The sequence below is a fragment of the Cimex lectularius genome, unplaced genomic scaffold (genome assembly GCF_000648675.2).
Source record: "Cimex lectularius strain Harlan isolate CLEC.00 unplaced genomic scaffold, Clec_2.1 scaffold143, whole genome shotgun sequence".
Lineage (NCBI taxonomy): Eukaryota > Metazoa > Arthropoda > Insecta > Hemiptera > Cimicidae > Cimex > Cimex lectularius.
In genome coordinates, this window is record NW_019392714.1 from 408,622 (window position 1) to 427,033 (window position 18,412).

At 32.4% G+C, this 18,412-nt stretch overlaps 2 protein-coding genes and 1 non-coding gene across 4 annotated transcripts; 1 reads left to right on the forward strand and 2 right to left on the reverse strand.

Annotated features, from left to right (window-relative positions):
• Nucleotides 1–694: 694 nt before the first annotated feature.
• On the reverse strand, nt 695–9,404 carry LOC106672799 (UV radiation resistance associated protein). Its single transcript, XM_014404508.2, has 8 exons — nt 8,987–9,404; nt 8,695–8,905; nt 3,671–3,950; nt 3,301–3,614; nt 3,060–3,232; nt 1,564–1,790; nt 1,339–1,509; nt 695–1,275 (listed from the first exon to the last, which is right to left on the reverse strand). Exons 1-8 carry the CDS (start codon nt 9,050–9,052, stop codon nt 960–962), a joined length of 1,758 nt encoding a protein of 585 aa, XP_014259994.1. The 5' UTR covers nt 9,053–9,404; the 3' UTR covers nt 695–959.
• Nucleotides 3,962–18,406, forward strand: LOC106672781 (E3 ubiquitin-protein ligase RNF216-like). Of its 2 annotated transcripts, none has more exons than XM_024226468.1 (10): nt 3,962–6,331; nt 11,346–11,762; nt 15,889–16,060; nt 16,123–16,203; nt 16,278–16,381; nt 16,451–16,538; nt 16,684–16,856; nt 16,920–17,036; nt 18,104–18,229; nt 18,308–18,406. In XM_024226468.1, the coding sequence occupies exons 2-10, from the start codon at nt 11,413–11,415 to the stop codon at nt 18,339–18,341; spliced, it is 1,245 nt and encodes a 414-aa protein (XP_024082236.1). In that variant the 5' UTR covers nt 3,962–6,331; nt 11,346–11,412; the 3' UTR covers nt 18,342–18,406. The 2 variants fall into 2 exon arrangements, with proteins under 2 accessions (XP_024082236.1, XP_014259959.1); XM_014404473.2 differs by lacking the exon at nt 3,962–6,331 and adding an exon at nt 10,989–11,283.
• Nucleotides 12,208–12,279, reverse strand: Trnae-uuc. Its single transcript has one exon. It is a non-coding gene; the product is annotated as a tRNA-Glu (tRNA).
• Nucleotides 18,407–18,412: the final 6 nt, after the last annotated feature.

The window sequence follows — 18,412 nt, forward strand, 5'->3', positions numbered from 1 at the left end:
TTCTTACCTTTATTTAAACAGTACAATAATAATGATGGAGTTTGTTTTACTCTTAAAAATTTGATTTCATTTGTTTAATACAAAATTTATTCTTAGTCAATTTACTTTTTTATAAGACTGTTTTAATTGTTAAGATTCAATAGGTCTCCATGTGCTATGGGTCGATTTATACATTTAAAAAATATGCCTAATCACATTTTTAACCAAAAACAAATATTTCATTTCTGAGATAAAAAGAGTGAATTGATAAAAGAAGTGAGTAATTAGTTTTAATATTGTAAAAAGAAATGTTTATTTATAATAAATAAAGCCATCTTATTAAAAAAAAAATTAAAAGTCATCTTCAATAAGGCAAAATTGACTGACTTATTTTTTCTAGTACAATTAATATTTCGTTTTTATTTTGTTTTCACTAATGTTGTATTTGTTACTTAACATGTATAATTATTGTAACATTAAGTTTTTCCTGTTTGATCTTCAAATGTTTAGAAAACATAAAAATCTATTGTGGTTCTTTAAAAATATAAAATTGCTTTTTAAATGGCTGAAATATTTTCAGCTGTGCACTTAGCTGCTAGCTTATTAAACAAGATTTTTTTTATCTTTGTATAATCATGACTTTCATTAAAAAAAAAAAATGTATCACCTTAATTTATAATGAACCTGAAACTGAGGATGATATAATGCAGACAAATAAAGGTATTACCAGGTTTTTAATAAATATATTTGTATAATATAACGAAGTCTTATATACAGTTTGGTTGTACAATATAAACATATTTACATATCAAAATTATTTTCTGGCAAATGGCTGGAAAGGAATATTACACACTTTTCCTAATTTAAATCCTCTTCTCTTTATGAGTGATTATTACCTGTTCAATATTATCGTACATGTTTAAATAATATTTACATATAATACACTAGGCAAAATTTTGAGATGAACAAAGTCAAAGGTATTATTCTCTGGTTAACAAATCTTCATTTGGGACCGTCATCGGTTGGTCCTTATTGTAACTTTGAATCGCATGAGATCCGTTAATATTGTCATACGATTTACATGTTATGTCGAGTGACATTAAGCTGGCCAAATCGTGAACGGGTGCTGACTCATATCTTACTCTTTGCTTTTCAACGTACTCGTGACAGTCAGAACCGTTCGGATCGGAAGGTGTATCAGTCACACAATCAAGCCCTCTATCTAATGAATTGCTCAAGGAAGGATGTTTCTCTTCGGTCCTAGTTCTGTTCCATTCTCTCATTATTGAGCCAATTCTGAAAAAAAAAAAAAAAAAAATTTGAAAAGTTAATTTTTTATTTTATTATAGAGTTAATTACTCATTTTGTTTAGTGGTTAAATTCATAAGAGCGGACAGGTTGAGGAGAGTAGGCCTGAGATCCGTAGTCGTGATTCCACAACACCATCTCAACTGAGCTATATTTTTGTTCAACAAGTAAACACCGTAGTCAAACAGGTGTTTCTCCTTTCCTCTCGCATAAAGTGGAAATCTGAGAAATATCAATTAGAAAAGATAATTATATGGAAGCCAAGTGTACACTTACTCTCGGTCCTTATCGGAAATGTTTTCGGATATGTGGTCGATAATTTTGCTTCTCGAGCCAAAATGGACCATCGGGTACCTTGTGGGAACATTGAGAAAGAAAGACATCATTTGGACGAGGTGGGTCACAAAGCCAAGAGCTACAGAAATCATCAATTCATCTTTGCCATCGAAATCTTCAGAGTCTGGCAAATGCACTTCTCTAATAGTGTAGTTCCCATTTGGCGACTGAAATTTACATATGTACTGCTCAAACGTAATTAATATGTAATTTGGTTTCCGATCAACCCGGTATTCCTATCTTTGCTAGTTAGGTCTATCAGACAACATATGACCACATCAAATTTCTTCTCTATTTGTTATTTAAAGAATGTAATACAAAAAAGTAACACAGAGCAATCACAGAATTTAGGAAAATGTGTCTGATAGACCAAAACAGATAGGTGGAACAGAATGATCGTTAATTACTAAAATATAGATATATAACTCTGAAACTATTGCAATTCCTTCCTTTTTTAAAAAAAAAGAAAAGTTTATGCAGATTGTCTGAAGATTCAGATTCATGTCTCATTTTAAAAAATCCGAAGTTAAATTTTAAAACATGACTTGCAAGTTGCATTTAATTTTTAATTCAAACAGATTTTTTTACTTTAAAATAATTTTTAAAAGTAAATTTGATGTTTAAAGTTTATTCATTTATAAAATCAAAATTAAGCTACAAAACTTGAGAGGTTAATAAAATAGAATGAAATGGTAAAATACACAAGTTGAGACTAGATGGGATTATCTATCATAGGCGTATTTGATGGTTAACAAACTTCTATTGCACACAAGTGTGAAATGTTAATATATGTGTTTTAGTTGGTCTATTAACCAGAATAATTATTATAACCTATTTATGATTTTTTATACATTTTTATAAAGTAGGTGCAATTCATTTATATCGCTGAGAATTTATATGATTTCATGATATTTGAATATTGGCAAATGAGAGGAATATGCGAAAAAAAATTTAGGTTGAGATGATTACTCGATGTTTTGAGGACAGGAACGATAGCTCAAATGGTAGAAGTGCCATGGTACCGATCCCATTGTCATGGGTTCGAGTCCTGCTCATGACACTAATTTTTCAAGCTGAACCGGCATAGAGTCATTTATTGTGCCTGTCTTCGCTTGTGGTTTGTTGAACTACTCAAACGTTACTCCTCATTCAGTTCCTCACTGAATATGGCGCAATGTCGAAATGCTTTTGAGTAATCCAACAAACCTGAGAGAGAAGGCAGACTTAATCAGTGATCCTATCCTGGTTCAGCATAGTTCATCAACTAATTTTTCATCCCAACCACATTGCATAAAAATTAATTAAATTATTAAAAATGTTCAAGTTGAATTATTTGTGGTGACAATTTAAAAATATCAACTATTTTATTTAATCTAGTTCATTGCTATTTTACCTTAAGTATATAGTGTTTCTTACAAAACTAATTGTAAATTAACCTGAATAATTGGGTAAATCAAAGATAGTTGTGACATTAATGTTTTTTTTCTTTTGTCTAAGAGAGCTGCTGTTTGTGCCAAATGTGTTCTTGTTTCTATTAGCTGCTGTCTGAACTCCTTTCTTTTTTCAATGTTTTTCCTTAACATGAAATATCTATCCATGAGTTCAGTGTCTAAAAAATATAATAAATAATAATTAGGCATAGTTAAAAAAAATATAATAAAATAATGAGTGTAAAACCTCTATCTTGATTCTTTTCTGCAAGCATATCTTTGATGACAGCCAATTTTTGTACAAGTGCCGCTTTACGGTCCTTCTCTTCGACGAGCATTTGTATTCGGAACTTCTTCATTTCAATTTGCATCTTGATTGCTAATATTTTATCTGGGTTCACCTTGGGGGTGACCGGTTTGCCGAGTAGTTTTCTCAAAGCAGCACTTCCTTTAATCAAAGAATCCTCTTCTGAGTTAATGGCACAACCAGACGAGATACGTTCTCGTAGCACTGCAGTGGCCGTCGTCTGTTTTTTTATTGCTTGTTGGAGTGTCTGCAACCTTTTACATCAAAAATTACAACATTGAAAAGATTGAACATCGATATCAACAATTACCTTAACAATGAATTGACATTATAACTAGGCTTAGTATGAGACGCATTCATCTGAATAGTCAACGTTCTAGGTGTGACTGGATGAGGATTTAAAAAGCAATGAGGGGAAGTGAAATATCCACCGTACATATGAAAAATCAATGAATTTGATCCCAAAGCGCTGGGATCTGTATTCAGAACTCTTGGACCCAAGTACATGAGACCACTGAAAAACAGCCCCCAAACTGTAACTTCATAATCAGCTTCTCCATTGATACTCACCCATAGTCTTATAACTACACCTGTAACAAAATTAATTATACATTACATTAAATGTTACCATCTAAAAATAAATCAGAAATATTAGAAAGTAAGTACCTATACTTTACAAATATAATAATTATTTTATTAGAAATGATGGAAGGGAAGGTCATGTTGGCAAGGGTTCCTATAGAAATAGCTGGGAATGAAGAACTGGATACGGTGGCCAAAGAAGCAGCCGAAAGATCCCACAATGCTTCCCAACCTGAACACCCAGCAGATTTGAAACTATTAAATTTAGTAAAAGATGAGCTGAGAAACGGCTTGGCTCAAAGTAATCGAAATAACCCAGACAAACTGTGGTAGGTTAAGAAAGACAGTCCACAGAGAGTGGGACAAAGAGGAAAAAGGCCGTTCTGACAAGAATACATATAGATCATACAAGAATATTCCATGGGCACCTCCTGGTAGCAATAATATAGCAGTTGAGCATATTTTTCACAATAAAAGGTTTGACGTATATTTTGGTATTCATAGTGGGCACAGATTGCTGTACTGGTACCTCAGGGCTATAGGAATTTTTAAATGTATATAGTGTTTGTGTTGTATTTATGTTGATTTATTGAAATTTATTAGCATGAAAGGAAGGGCTCTGAATTCTCACAGCATATATGGTGACCACTACGTCCCCTGGATGCGCTTGGGTATAGCAGGGGGTTACTCGTCAACTATGGTTCTTTGGGGGTTGTAGGATGCATACAACTTTCTGTGTGTGTATATATATATAAAATATAAAAACAATAAAAATGAATAACAGTCAATAGTTCAGAGTTGTTTCAATGTTTCTGTCTTTTTATATTCACTGATCCATTACATATTCGAAACTTCAATTCATTAATTTAGGAGTCCATGTGAGCCTTACAAATTACATATATTTATGTTTTGCATGTAATTTATACTTGATAACCTGAGGTACAAGGAGAGGCTAGCATTTTAGGATATTGATTTACTATACTGATTATAAAACCATAGAGTCAGTAACCAGATTGAAACACTGAAATGGTTGCAGATTTAAAAAAAAAGTTTTTTCTCCGGAGAGTCGATGATGAACTTATTTGTTGGCCCCCTAAAATTTCTGCATGCATGCACAAATGAAAAAATTGTTCTTTAATTATGTCATTTACATCTGTAAAAATTTAATCGTACTATGAGTAAAATGGCTTTATTTAGACTGTGTGATTCATTCAGCCTTGATATCATCGTCAATGAATATCATCATTCTTTGTAAAGAAAGCCCATTATTCTTCAAGAACCATTAATTCCTATATATAATTTCTGAGTGAATGAATCAAACAATCAATTTGGTGACTGTTTTGCACCATTTTCAACAAAATGTCACTGCGATTCAGAACCTGGAAATTTTTTTCTGAAATATATCACTGCAACAAAAGACCCTTAATGTATATGACGATCCAGCCTCAATAGCCGAGACTTTCAAGCATTTTTAAATAAAAAAACCACCCTAAGTTTCAGGAAAGGGCCCTAATAGGGTACACAAAGATGGAACAGATGTAGGGGTAAAAGGGCCAATACCCTAGCAAAACCCCTTGGACTATTCCCAAAAATTTCCAACCTGAGGTTCATGCAATACAACTCTGTGCACAGGAGTTGGTAAAGAAAAAATGACAGGATTGGTGCTGAAGTTGGAGTTGGAAAAAAAGAAAGAAAAACTCAAGCACTGGATATAAACACTAGGTGTGAGGAAAGTTAAAAGAAAGGCGAATGAATTCCTTTTTCTTAGTAGGCAAGATCTGAGAAAAATTATAGGCCTCTATACCGGTCACTTAAAGAAATATGCAAAGTAGAGATAGAAACATGCCGACGACTCTGTCAGGAGGAACCAGAGACATTGGCACCTATCGTTTGTAAATGTGAAGCATTATCTCGGTTACAGTACGGCAATTTTTGCACCAAAGAGGTACACAAAGAGGCACCGAGGAAAGTGATTAATCTTATAAGAAAAAGTGCACTTTCAAAGGGGTTCCAAAATAGACCTATATAGGTCGCAGTGAAGGAAAGGGTTTTTAGAATCTTCATTTGACCCCTCAAAAAAAAAAAAAAAAAAAAAAAAAATATTATTACTAGTTGATTAATAAAAACTAAACTAATAAGAATCTCTCACAATAGAGCCTGAATTGGACGAAAATGCTGATAAAAGTTGTTTACTGAATCATCGTATGTGTTTAGATGTCTTGTTGACTTTTTTTTACATTAAAATAACACAACAGCAAATAATTCTAAGAAAAAGATACAAAATTCAAAACATAAAAACTTTCAAAGTAGTGGAATTTTTTGATTGAGAGTGTATTCATAAGCATCCAGTGGTTTGAGTTGTATAAGTTGAATAAGAAGAAGATATCAGGTAATTTAATTAGAATGAGAATAACTAACTAGATTGTATTGTCAGAAGATTTGGTTAAATCCCAAGAGCATACAGTTTAAGCTGAAGATTAACACTCACTGTCACTTATTCGTAAATATATTATTTCCCATATATTAATACCATTAACTCAAGGCGATGGAGTAAAATTCTGATGCTGAGCCCAAGACATACTTATATTGGTTGGTCTACTTGCATTTTATTTTTAAGACTATTCACAGGAACAAGATAGTTGCTAACAAAAATTTAAAGAGTGAACTAGTATTGAGTGTGACTAAGGGAACCTTTTTCTTAAATTATATGCTTAAGTTTAGAGCCTTCTCTAAAGTGATAGCTTGTTTCCAACCATTTTGACCATCACTGACAGGAAGAACTGTATGGCCCTTTGCCAGTTTTATATTACATATTTTTAATTCTAGGCCTACAAATAGTTTTATATTCTTATTTAATTTCAATTAGTTTCCTACTTACAGAGTGAGTTTATTATTATTTTTAATTTATTTTTTATTAAGGCGTTTTTGTAAGAAAAAAAACTCAAGGCATCAAAATTTTTATTTTTTGTCTAATATCTCATGATTATTTATCATGTACCGAAAAGTTTTGATCTAACTCTCCAGGATAGCAGGATAAGAATAACTATTTCAAATTGCACTATACACGATTTGTTAAGATTTTTGACACAGGATTCAGTGGTGCAAACAATTTTTAATTTGCAGCAACTGTTCAAAAATTATTCCCCAAAAAATTAACAAACACTTTTTTGAACAAACGAAATCTTCTTTACCTTCTTCAACCATTAACCAATTATTATTTTAATTAATTATTATGTATTAATTTAATTAATTATCCCAGGATTAAATAAACTGAACCCAAGGAACTCTTCCATATCCAGTCTAATAACACTGACATACTTATTTTTTCATATTTTTACAGTCTTTTTTAGGGGGCCGGGATGCCTGAATGTTAGGGCATCCAGGTTCATACTTACCATGCTAGCAGTTGTGAGTTTGAATCCTGATATAGCCCATGGCTTTTTAATTGATCTTGGAAAAGAAAAAACGTATTGCAAGTATTGTCCGCAATAATTTAGTTGGACATTAATGTCCACAGATGCTCCTATATGACAGGCATTATTTTATTGTAGTTTTAATGCTGGTTCATTTCCAAACCTGTCAGAAAATTACCATGATTTTTCTCAAAAGAGCACAAGATATTCAAAGGAAATAAGGAAAAATTTGCTTTAAAAAATCTTTTTGTAGGCCTTTTTGTTGAAGTTTTTTTAAATTACAATGTTTTACATTTTGGCCATATTGTGCCATTTTAAAGAACTGTATTTTATTTCTTAAACATTATATAAACACTTTAAAAACAAAATATTGTTTCAACAAAAGTTGAAAACAATTAGCACTTGAAAATGGTACAGAATTGCCAATACGTCAAAATATTGTGATTGCATTTAACAAAAAGGCCTACAAAAAAGAAATTTTTCATCTATAAAATTAAAAAGAAGGACAACTATAATGAAGAAAAAAATCATAAACAAATAATAAATTTTTGTTTTAATCTAGTCTGTCACACTCTACATTTAAATACCATTCATAAATACCAACATGTAATATGTCCAGCAAAAAAATAATTACATACATTATCTATAAGGGTATTCACTTATACAGGAATTGAGTAGAATGTGAATGTATTATCATAAAGAATATTTGAACTGTGCTGGTGGATTATTTTTTCAGGGCTAGTGTGTGTGTCTGTGCCCTTAGTGACTATTTCGAAGAATTTAAAAAATCAGTTTTCATCTCTTTTTAGGGGGTTTTCAGTTTTCATCCCTAGTAGGGCGTGTACAATTCTCCTTTTTTTCTTATTAAATTCGTTGGATGTACAGTGATTATTTTTTTTATTTTTTTGCCCTACTTCCACACAATCCAATTTCATTCCCTTTACTTCTTCAAGTAAAATTGCTAACACAGCTAATTCTTCAGTTTGCAGTCAATTCTCTAGTTTGTCGGCATATGTAGTCAGTTGTGGTGTGAAAACTTGATTCTGTGCCGTGTCTGCCACATTATGTTGAACATGCTAAGCATTGGTATGAATGGTACTTTATTGTTTTGTTTTGTGTTGAATGGTTGATTAGGCTTTTAACAAGTCAAATTGAAAGCATCGATATAATGTGATATTGAGGAGAAAAAATGAAATCTCTTATCAGCAATGCCAAACATTGCAGACCACATTCATTTTATATCTGAGATAAAATAACATATCAGCACCGACTGTTCCAATTATTAACAGAATAAGAATAAGAAAATGCTAGAAAATATTAAAAAGGAAAAATCGGTTACCAGTGGCTGCCCCGTATTGTTGGCCTATGTTGACTTCGCACCACTTGGGATTCTCGCTTTCCAACTTCTCACTCGTATACACTGGAGCTGACATCGTCGAGAGGTGAAGCGTGAAATAGTACGACAGCTTCTTGACTTTGTGTTTTGAGAGTATGTCATCTTTGACTTGTATGTTGTACGCAATGACTTGTATTAAACTCCTCAACCTTTGCTGAATGGGTACAATTAAATTTTTGTTAAGAAATTAGTTTGCAAGTGAAAATATATGAAAATATGAAAAGAAATCGACAACCTGCTGAGTGACTAGGGGCATCCATTCTTTCCATCTGAGGACACCCCTTTCTGTTATTGCCGACATAATGGACCGTAAAGATCGACAGCGAATTTATGGCTAAACTTTGTCTCACATATTCTAAAATGTATCGTTTTGGGCCGATCGCCACTAATTGAATTAATAAATTCGATATTGTTCGCGCGACACATTCGGCCACTATCCGCAAGGGAGGCTGCCTCTAAAACTCAATCCCTCCCACTAGCCTCAATTTCTATACCATCACTGACAGATTTTGACGATAAAACGACCGAGTGTCGGAATAAGCATCGCACTGGACATCGAAACTGAACACAGGATCAATCAGCTGATACTGATAGAGTGTAGGGAGTCAGCGACTGATACTTGTGTCTGACAGGTTTTTCTCAAGTTACCAACTTTATGCTGTTATCCTTATCGTTCTTTCAAATAAACGAGGAATCCCAATCGTGACGTCAATGCTGATTGTTCCCACCAATCATCAAATCGTTGGACTACTAACAATACTAGTCATTATTACTAACACATATTTTTCATCTATTAAATTTGAAAAGAGAATATAAAAGCATTTTAAAAATTGAACTCATTATATTTAAAAAAATTTGAATTTAAGAAAATGGCATGACGTCCCACCTGTCATTCAATCTAACTCAGTCATTATTTACAACAATAATTGTTATTCGTTATTAAAAACTCAATTTCCAATCATTAACTTTTAAAATTTAATATAAAAAATGTTATAAAATGATACTCACGTGCAATACAAAAAGGAAAATGGCGGCAAGTCTTACTAGATTGTTCTCGTCTTCCCAACTTATTCTTACTAATTAATGAGTTTATTGATCTATAAAACTAACAAATATTCAACTGACAAGCTGTAAAACTGTAAAGGTACAACAAAATTGCATTTGTACTATGGACAACAACAAAATTGGCGTGAGGTCCCAACAGACACCAAAATCGTTACGATTTTATTGATTATTGTTATTAGTACTAGGTAGATATATATTAACAATTATTATTAGTCGTCATGACTAATTCAATTTCCAGTTATTAAGTTTTAAAAAATAATATAAAAATTGTTATTAAACGATACTTGTAAAACCAAAAGGAAAATGGTTACAAGTCTTACCAGATTGTTCTCGTCTTCCCAACCTATTCTTACTAATTATTGAGTTTATTGATCTATAAAACTAACAAATATTCAATTGACAAGCTGTAAAACTCAAAAGGTACAACAAAATTACACTTGTATCATGATCAACTCGTTAAAATCGTTACGATCTTATTAATTAGTATTATTAGTATTAAGATTGATATTAACATTTATTATTGGTCATCATTATTAATGCCATTTCCAGCTAGTCATTAACTTTGAAAAGTGTAAAATTGTTACACATGGTATTCACTTGTAATGTTGAAAGAAAAGAAAATTGTTTCCACGTCTGACCATGGTTGAACCAGTTTCTAATATATTCATCCTTGTTAATTACTAAAATTATTACTAATACAATAATGTAAAATTTGACTGGTTTTATAGATAAACAAAATAAAATTATATAATAATGTCATGATGCCCAACTGGATTATTTTCACCAATAATCAAATCATTCATTAACTTGTATATACTAGGATTATAGATCATTATTAGTAAGACAATATCTAATCATTTTTCAAAGAGGATGGAATTATCTTACAAAACTGAACTATTTTTTAATGTCCAAATAAATTTTGTAGTAAAATAAAATGTTAAAAAAATAAGAATGGCAAAAATTGCAATTGCTAACAGATTTCTTTCTTTTTTTTAAATTACTTTCTTTTAGTGATTGATGCCCTTTTTGTGAGATAATTGGATGAAAATCATACAAATGAATTAAGCTGTAGATTCAAAAATGTTGTCTTTATACAGCATGTAAATAAAAGGGATAGCAATGTAGTTTGTAATCTGAATAATCTCTTAAGTTCACAATAGAACCGTCTCTTTAGAATGTTATGACCCTACTTTCACAGATAAGTTTCAACATAAAATAAATTTTTCGATAAAAGATATGAATAATTTGATATCTTATTTAAACACTATTATTTTGGACAGTTTGGACTGATTAAATCTGACTTTACGCGTTACTCGGTCATTTTCAACATTAGTTCTTAGCGGAAACAAGTACAGGAGAATTACTAGTATCTCAGGTCAAAAATTCTCAAAAAGTGCTACCGTAACGGGGCTGGTAGTTGGTACCGAATTCATCCATTCTAATAGAATTGTGCTACGTCTATAGCTGGTGGATTTGTTTTATGATCGCTAGCTTGGAATTAAATTATATTAATGGATATGGTTTATTAGTGCGGAAAAATTGCCTTTGTGAGCATCGAGCCGCCATTTGGGAATCAACTGGATTGTCTTCTCAGCGATGGACGCCGACGGACTTCCGGAATTTTTAACAATAAGCCGCCACTATAATTATTTGCTTTCGATTTTTCCATCGGCAAACCGCAACACTTTAATAATGAAATGCAAGGAATTCGGCACCGATGAAGAGGCTTTTTGTTCCTTCGTCTCCGAGACACTCGATGACCCGACGCTACTCCAAACCGAAATCGAAGAAGAATTCGTCCTGCCCGGAGACATCCTGAACGTCGACCGAATGGACGTGGAGGATTTTCTTCAAAGTCTCAGGACGAAGGATCCGCTCACTTATTTCGAACAACTTCCTAAGTCGAAACAGCATAAAGAACAAATGTTCGAGTATTTAAAAGACAGGTACAATTTGTTATTACTATTTCCCTCCTCTATATCTATCTCTTTTTATTAATCATTTTCTTCTCTGCCTTAATTTAAACTTTTAAATTAAAACAACTAAAATTTTAAAGTACAAAATTGCGCATATTTGTGAGTTAAATGTGCCTAAATGAATTTTTCTTTCCTTTTCTGAATCGTGTCTTTTTCTGTTCAGTTACTCTTCTAATGTTGATGCATTTAATGAGAAAGATGTTTTTATGATTTTTTATAATTTTTTTTTATTGTTCTAGATTTTGGTCATAATAGACCATATTAATTATTCTTTTTCATCTAAGGGTTATGGTTGAAATGAAAAACCTTAGATAAAAAGAATAATTAATTGCAATATACTATAATTTTATTTTAGATAACATTAAGCAAATAATTCTAAATAACCAGTTAATTTATTACTATTCAAAAAAACATGTTCCCATGCCGGGAATCGAACCCGGGCCTTCTGGGTGAAAGCCAGATATCCTAGCCACTAGACCACATGGGAGAGATACTAAGTAGGCTTAACAGAATCACTAATAAGCAGCATCACGCCGATCTGTACAATTCAATACCAAAGTATTAAAAATAATAGGTAGACTAGTTTGATCGACCACATGTCTATGAAAATCTTGAATATCTGATTTCTAGTCATTGTGTGAAAAAAAATTAAAGCAAAGTTTGATTATTTGCCAAGGTTTTCAGCATTTATAAAGCCACCCTCATGACAAACATTTATATAAATAAGTTAAAAAGTTAAATAAGTTAAAATGTACATTTTGTATGAATTATTATTACTACACATTAATATTATTGTTAAAGTTAATCTTAAATTAATGATGGCCCAAAAATGGATAAAGGCACGAGGCTGGAGTCATTGTGATGAATCTGAAGACCGAACTGATTTTAAACATAGGAAAATATGCTATGGTTTTCCATTCTGAAATCATAATGATTGAACTCTGTGCCAGAGAAATAAAAAGTCTAGGAATACATTCATGAGAGATAGTCATTTTTGCTGAGAGTTAGGCAGCTTCAGGTTGGAGTCGAATCTGATTGGACTCCTGACAGGGCACTACTGCCTAAGAAGGCATATGCTCCGGATAGGAGTACAAACAGAAGTAAAACTGTGTAGATGTTGCCAGGAAGAAGAGGAGACCAAGAACATGTTTTATGTTTTTTGAAGATTCTTACAACTAGGAGAGAAAAGCAAGATTCTAAAGGTACGTAATTGTATGGAACCCCTAGAAGAAGTCAGTGACACCATGACCTGACCATGGCATAGGTCCTTGGGCATTCGGGAGAGGCAATGAGAAAGTGGACATTTTGGTCGAAAAAGGAGCCAGTGGTGATGAATGCTGAAGCCCTGAACCTATTGTCGCCTAGCATCTTGCTTACCACACACACACACAAAAAAAAGGAGACATCCAATAATGGATCCTTAAAGAGTACAAAACCTGGTGGAATAATATCCTAGGCATGAGGCACGTGAAGAGATTCATAGAAGGACATCTGCAAGACTTACAAAGAAATTACTGGAACAGAACCACTCTGGGTTGGACCCCTGACAGGGCACTGCTGCCTAAGTACGCCCTCGAATAGGAGTATAGACAGAAGTAAAACTGTGCAGATGCTGCCAGGAAGAAGAGGAAACCGCAGAACACGCTTTATGTTTTCGTGAAGATCTATATAGGCGTAGATTCTTGCAAATAGGAGAGAAAAAGCTGCAAGCAGGATCCTAAACTAAAGACCCGCTGGAAAGACTATGGAGGTTGATTAATGACCTAAAGCTGGCCAGTGAATTATAAAAATAGAGGAGCATAATAGATCTACTCAGATCGAGGTGTAGAAGGCCTTGTGGATGCCACTTCTATCCCTATCCCTAATCCTAATACAAGTTAGTAACATGCATTCTCCAACATTTATTTACATAAACTGATTGAAATTAGACATATTTTAACAAGTGCATTGGAAGTCAGTAATTATTCAATCCACTTTGATTAACTAAAACAATTTTAAATTAAAAGAAAATGTTCTTTTTTGTATGACCTAATCTGGCTTTAAGTATTTTAGATTCAAATTTAAAAGTTTAACCTACAACTATGTACCAAAAACTTCAACCCCACACTCTTGCCAAAATATGTCTAATTTCAATCAGTTTATTTATATGTTAAAGGTACCAATTTTAGACATATTTTAGAAATAAATTTTGTTTTATAAACAAAGTTAAATAATAATATCAATAACAATAATAAAATATAATAAAACATACAAAACAATAATGTATTAATTAAAATATTCATTATTTATAATCGAATGATAAAATTACATTACGAAAGAAAAGTCGACACAGAGTAAAGTTAATGGGGGAAATATGGTAGAGGGTAGAAAAAGAGATGATTCTTTTTAAAACTCAGATATCATGGATGTAAACAAGCCAGTGAGAAAGAAGAAAATACTTCCCGGGGAAGCAGATTCCATAATCTTGCCTCTGGAATTCTGTGGCTACAGTTTTAGAGCAGTGTTGAAGGTTGGGATATGATTGGTGTTTTGGATAAGGAAAAAAGTTTATAGACATTGAGGACTTTTTTTTTTGGCCTTATGATCTTTGCATATTAGCCATGACGAATTCTTATAGATGTTGTTCAAATTGGGGGTTATCGGGAAAAAAGGGCCAGAGGCGACGGTGGGAATCGAACCCACGACCGCGGTGTGAGAGTCTCTCATGCTAACCACTTTGGAGGACTTTTATTTGGTTTAATTTTAAATATGTGTATTACAAGTTTATAAGTGCTTAGAATGTTAAGTGAAGAAATATGATCTCTTGGTTTAAGATCATAACATTACATCAATGCAGGAATGATAAGCAATTTGAAGGCGATGAGCAAATTGAGAGTCTAATGAAAGTGAAAAAATATCGCTGCACTAACAGAATAAAGGAATTATTAGGGATTTAATAAGGAGAACTCTAGTTTTCTGTGGAGTCACAAAGCTAAGGTGTCAAAGAGAATGGAGGCTTGAATAGATCTTTTCAATAGTAGAACTCACATGGCCATGCTAAGATTTTTAACTTGAGGACAAAAATTTAAAGGAGACCTGTTGATATGAGGATGGGGTAGGCAATCTGTATTAATGGGTTTATTGGAAGACTGGGATTTGTTACGGTTTAAAAAAATTCCATCATTTCTTAACCATGGTTGAGAAAATGAAGATCTTGAAGATATTGCTTGTAGAATGTAAAGCTGTGTCATCAACATAAAGATGAAATTGGAAGAAAATAAGAACTAATGGAAGATTAGTTAGAAACATGGAAAAGTGTAAGGGTTTAAGAATAGAGCCTTGGGGTAAACCGCTATTAAAGTCAGATTAACATTTATTGTAAATCACATATATGAAAATAAATGTTTGAGTCTAGTATGCATTTATGTAAGTATATACACAGGTCTTCAAAACTTTGCCAAGAAATTGTTGTTCGCTTTTTCCCTTAATACTTGAAAAGAAACCAGGAATAAGGATTCAATCTGAGTAGGTCTATTGTGCTCCTCTAGTTTTTACAACTCACTGGCTAGCTTCAGGTTGTTTATCAATCTCCAAAGCTGGTAGCTACTAGTTCAAATGCATATTGAGTTGAAGGATGTGGTTTGAATCGTGCTTGAGACACTAACTTTTTACATCGACCAAGACATTAAATAAAAAGTATAATTAATTAAAATAATTACACTCAATGTTAACATAAACACAAGCCCGTTGCTCCTATTGTACTCGAAGCCTTAGCTAATAAATCTAAATGAAAGTCATGATATATGGCAAATGTATATACACAAGTTAGAATTGTGGCTGGAAGCAGTTTAAAGTGATTACATGAGAAAATGGAATTAAAAATCATAAAAGACAGGGGTTGTATGATACTTAAGAATGTCCATCATTGCTTATGATCAATGGGCAGAAAGTTAGCCATGAAGAGAACAGGTTTTACAGATTATTATGAATTGAGACTAGTCCATTTAGAATTGATCTAGTCCATTTAAAAGTGTTTTATTATAATATTAATAATACATATACATAAAACTAATACACTAATTTACTTTCATGGATCTTTAATTTTATATTTTTCTAGGTACCTTTTCTACCCAGTTGAATATATTGCAAGTGTCATGGTAGACAAGTCATACAATCTTCTTCATATTGTACAACATATTGCTGCAAATCCTCCAAACAAAACAACAAACGATAGAGTTGAAAGTGGCTTAAAAAAAAATTCTCCTTTGTGTATTAATTTTGTTAAAGAGGTGTGTACTTGCATATTTACATTTGTGATATGCATAACATATTATAATTTCTTTCCTCTTAGGTTAGGTTTGTTGAGAACTATAAAAAGATTGAAGAATTTCTTCTTTATAGAGAAGAATTGAGGTTAATCAAGAAAATTGAGGTTTTATTTTAATTTCCAGCCATTAATTATATATTACAAATGAACTCCATTTAATTTCTCGTTTATTCTTAAAGGGGGATGTATTTCTGTGTGAATGCTGCTATGCTGATGATGTTCTGGATAACGAAATCATAACTTGCAGCGAAGGGCACATTTTTTGTGATACTTGTGTGCAAAAGTTAGTAACTGCTGATATCTCGTATGTCAGTTAATTTAAGTAATTTAACTTTTCACATTTACTTTTTAGATATGTGGAAGTGAGACTTGGTGAGGGTAAATTAGCTTTTCCATGCCTTGATGATTGTGTTGGATTTATTCCTTTACAATCTGTTAAAGTAAGTGATGTAGGCTGGCTAATATAGCCTCAGACCCTTTTTTTATGTCAGATCCTCATAACTGAACTCCAAAGCCGTATAAAAAATAAACAAAGTGTCTGTGAATAATTAATATTTACTTAATATTTTCATTGTATATTTGCAGAATGTTATAAGTAACACTGCTTTTGAGAAACTGTGTTCCAAAATTCAGGAGGGCGAAGTAAAAATGGCCAATATTCCAGGAATTGAATTTTGTTCATTTTGTGAATACGCAGCCATCCCAGAAGAAAATGAACAATATTTCTTTTGCTCAAGATGCAGAGAAAGAATTTGTAGGTAAGATAAAACTTAAGTTATTTCATATAGATTCGTTTGTCTCATTCTTACACTTTCCATCAGGCTGTGTAAACAAAAAGATCACACACCCTTGAATTGTAAGGAGAATGAAAAAGAAGGAGGCAAAGATAAACTTGCAAGACTTTTGAAGGAGGAAAGTGCTTCAAACAAAATTCTGAGGTTCATTTTCATATTCACTACATATACATATATTATGTATGCACATTATATGAATTCACACCTGCTTAAATGGATTCTTGGTGCAATCTTCTTAATTTTCTAAGAATAAAATGATGATTTTTTTGGTTAGTAACAAAAGAATTGATTTTCCATGTATAACTAAAGCTGCAAAAACCACTAATGTGAAGTGAAAATTTATTAATTACTTACCTAAATTAAAAACCTAAAATAAAAATTTGTAATGTTTGGGAAAAATAAGTTAAATATTATTATTATTAAATGAGTTTGGCATCAAATGAGGTGTTTGAAGACTTCGCCTTAAGTTGAATGAATATGTGGCATGTGTGTACCTTTGCAAGAACGAGTCCCTCTCAACTTCTTTCTTTGAATCTATGGAATACAAAATACAAAATTTACACCAATTCCACTGGCTTTGAAAACGTACACAAATTGTAGGTAGCATCATATATAAAAATGCCAGTACATTTTTTTTTTTTAATATATACTTAAATACGGGGGTTTGCAACAGCAGAGGTTATATAAACCCTTGGGGTGCTGGTGTTTTTGAAAAATGTCGGGACCTTTAACCTTATAGTAATGAGCACCGTGTCAACGCCTAAACAGTTGCAGCCCCCGACACGCCTGACAGTACAATTGATTAATTGTTTTCTTTTTCACACCCCCAGTGTGGTGTGGTACGCTGGTATAGGTCTCCCTAACGAATGGGAAAAAAAAGAAAAAAAGACCAGTTTAACTTGCAATTATGGTTGGAATGAAGTGATGTTGAATCGCCACTGTGTTACTTATTGGAGTCCATCTTTACTCACGGATTTATACTAAATTAGTTATTCAACACAAACCTTCATGTTATGACAAACCCCAATAAGTAACTCAGCGCCGGTTTAACAAAATTTCACCAACGCGCAGACCAACATTAGATCAAGTGACATGATAGTCCATTTAAGCAGGTGATGATTGTTTTTCCTTTTGTGCATTGAAAAATGTATCATCTTGTACATTATATAAGCGAGAAGACCTTTATAAATTAATAATATAAATTATTTTAGAAAATGTTTAATATGTAATCACGTTTATGTGAAAGATGGTGGTTGTAACGTAGTTGTTTGCAAATGTGGAACAAAACTTTGCTATTTGTGTTCTACAGTGCTTGGTGAAAATCCTTATTCACATGGGTATGTATGACGATAATATATACAGATAATTTAAAATTATGTAATTATATAATACAATTTTTCTACTTTTCTATTTAGATGCTTTACTAGAGCTCGTCGTCCTACTGACTGAATGCACCGAAGGGTTTTTACATATTATTGCAGTGACAATTTTGCTCAGTTTTTTTGCCAAGGTGGAAAAAT

Bases quoted from the DNA above. Each gene is read 5' to 3' on its own strand.
- LOC106672799 (XM_014404508.2), bottom strand. From the start codon at position 9,052: ATGTCGGCAATAACAGAAAGGGGTGTCCTCAGATGGAAAGAATGGATG. The intron at 8,906-8,986 runs GTTGTCGATTTC...GTACCCATTCAG, and splicing joins TGCCCCTAGTCACTCAGCAG to CAAAGGTTGAGGAGTTTAAT. The intron at 1,276-1,338 runs GTAATTAACTCT...TTTTTTTTTCAG, and splicing joins TTAACCACTAAACAAAATGA to AATTGGCTCAATAATGAGAG.
- LOC106672781 (XM_024226468.1), top strand. From the start codon at position 11,413: ATGGACGCCGACGGACTTCCGGAATTTTTAACAATAAGCCGCCACTAT. The intron at 16,061-16,122 runs GTGTGTACTTGC...CTTTCCTCTTAG, and splicing joins GTATTAATTTTGTTAAAGAG to GTTAGGTTTGTTGAGAACTA. The intron at 16,539-16,683 runs GTAAGTGATGTA...GTATATTTGCAG, and splicing joins TTCCTTTACAATCTGTTAAA to AATGTTATAAGTAACACTGC.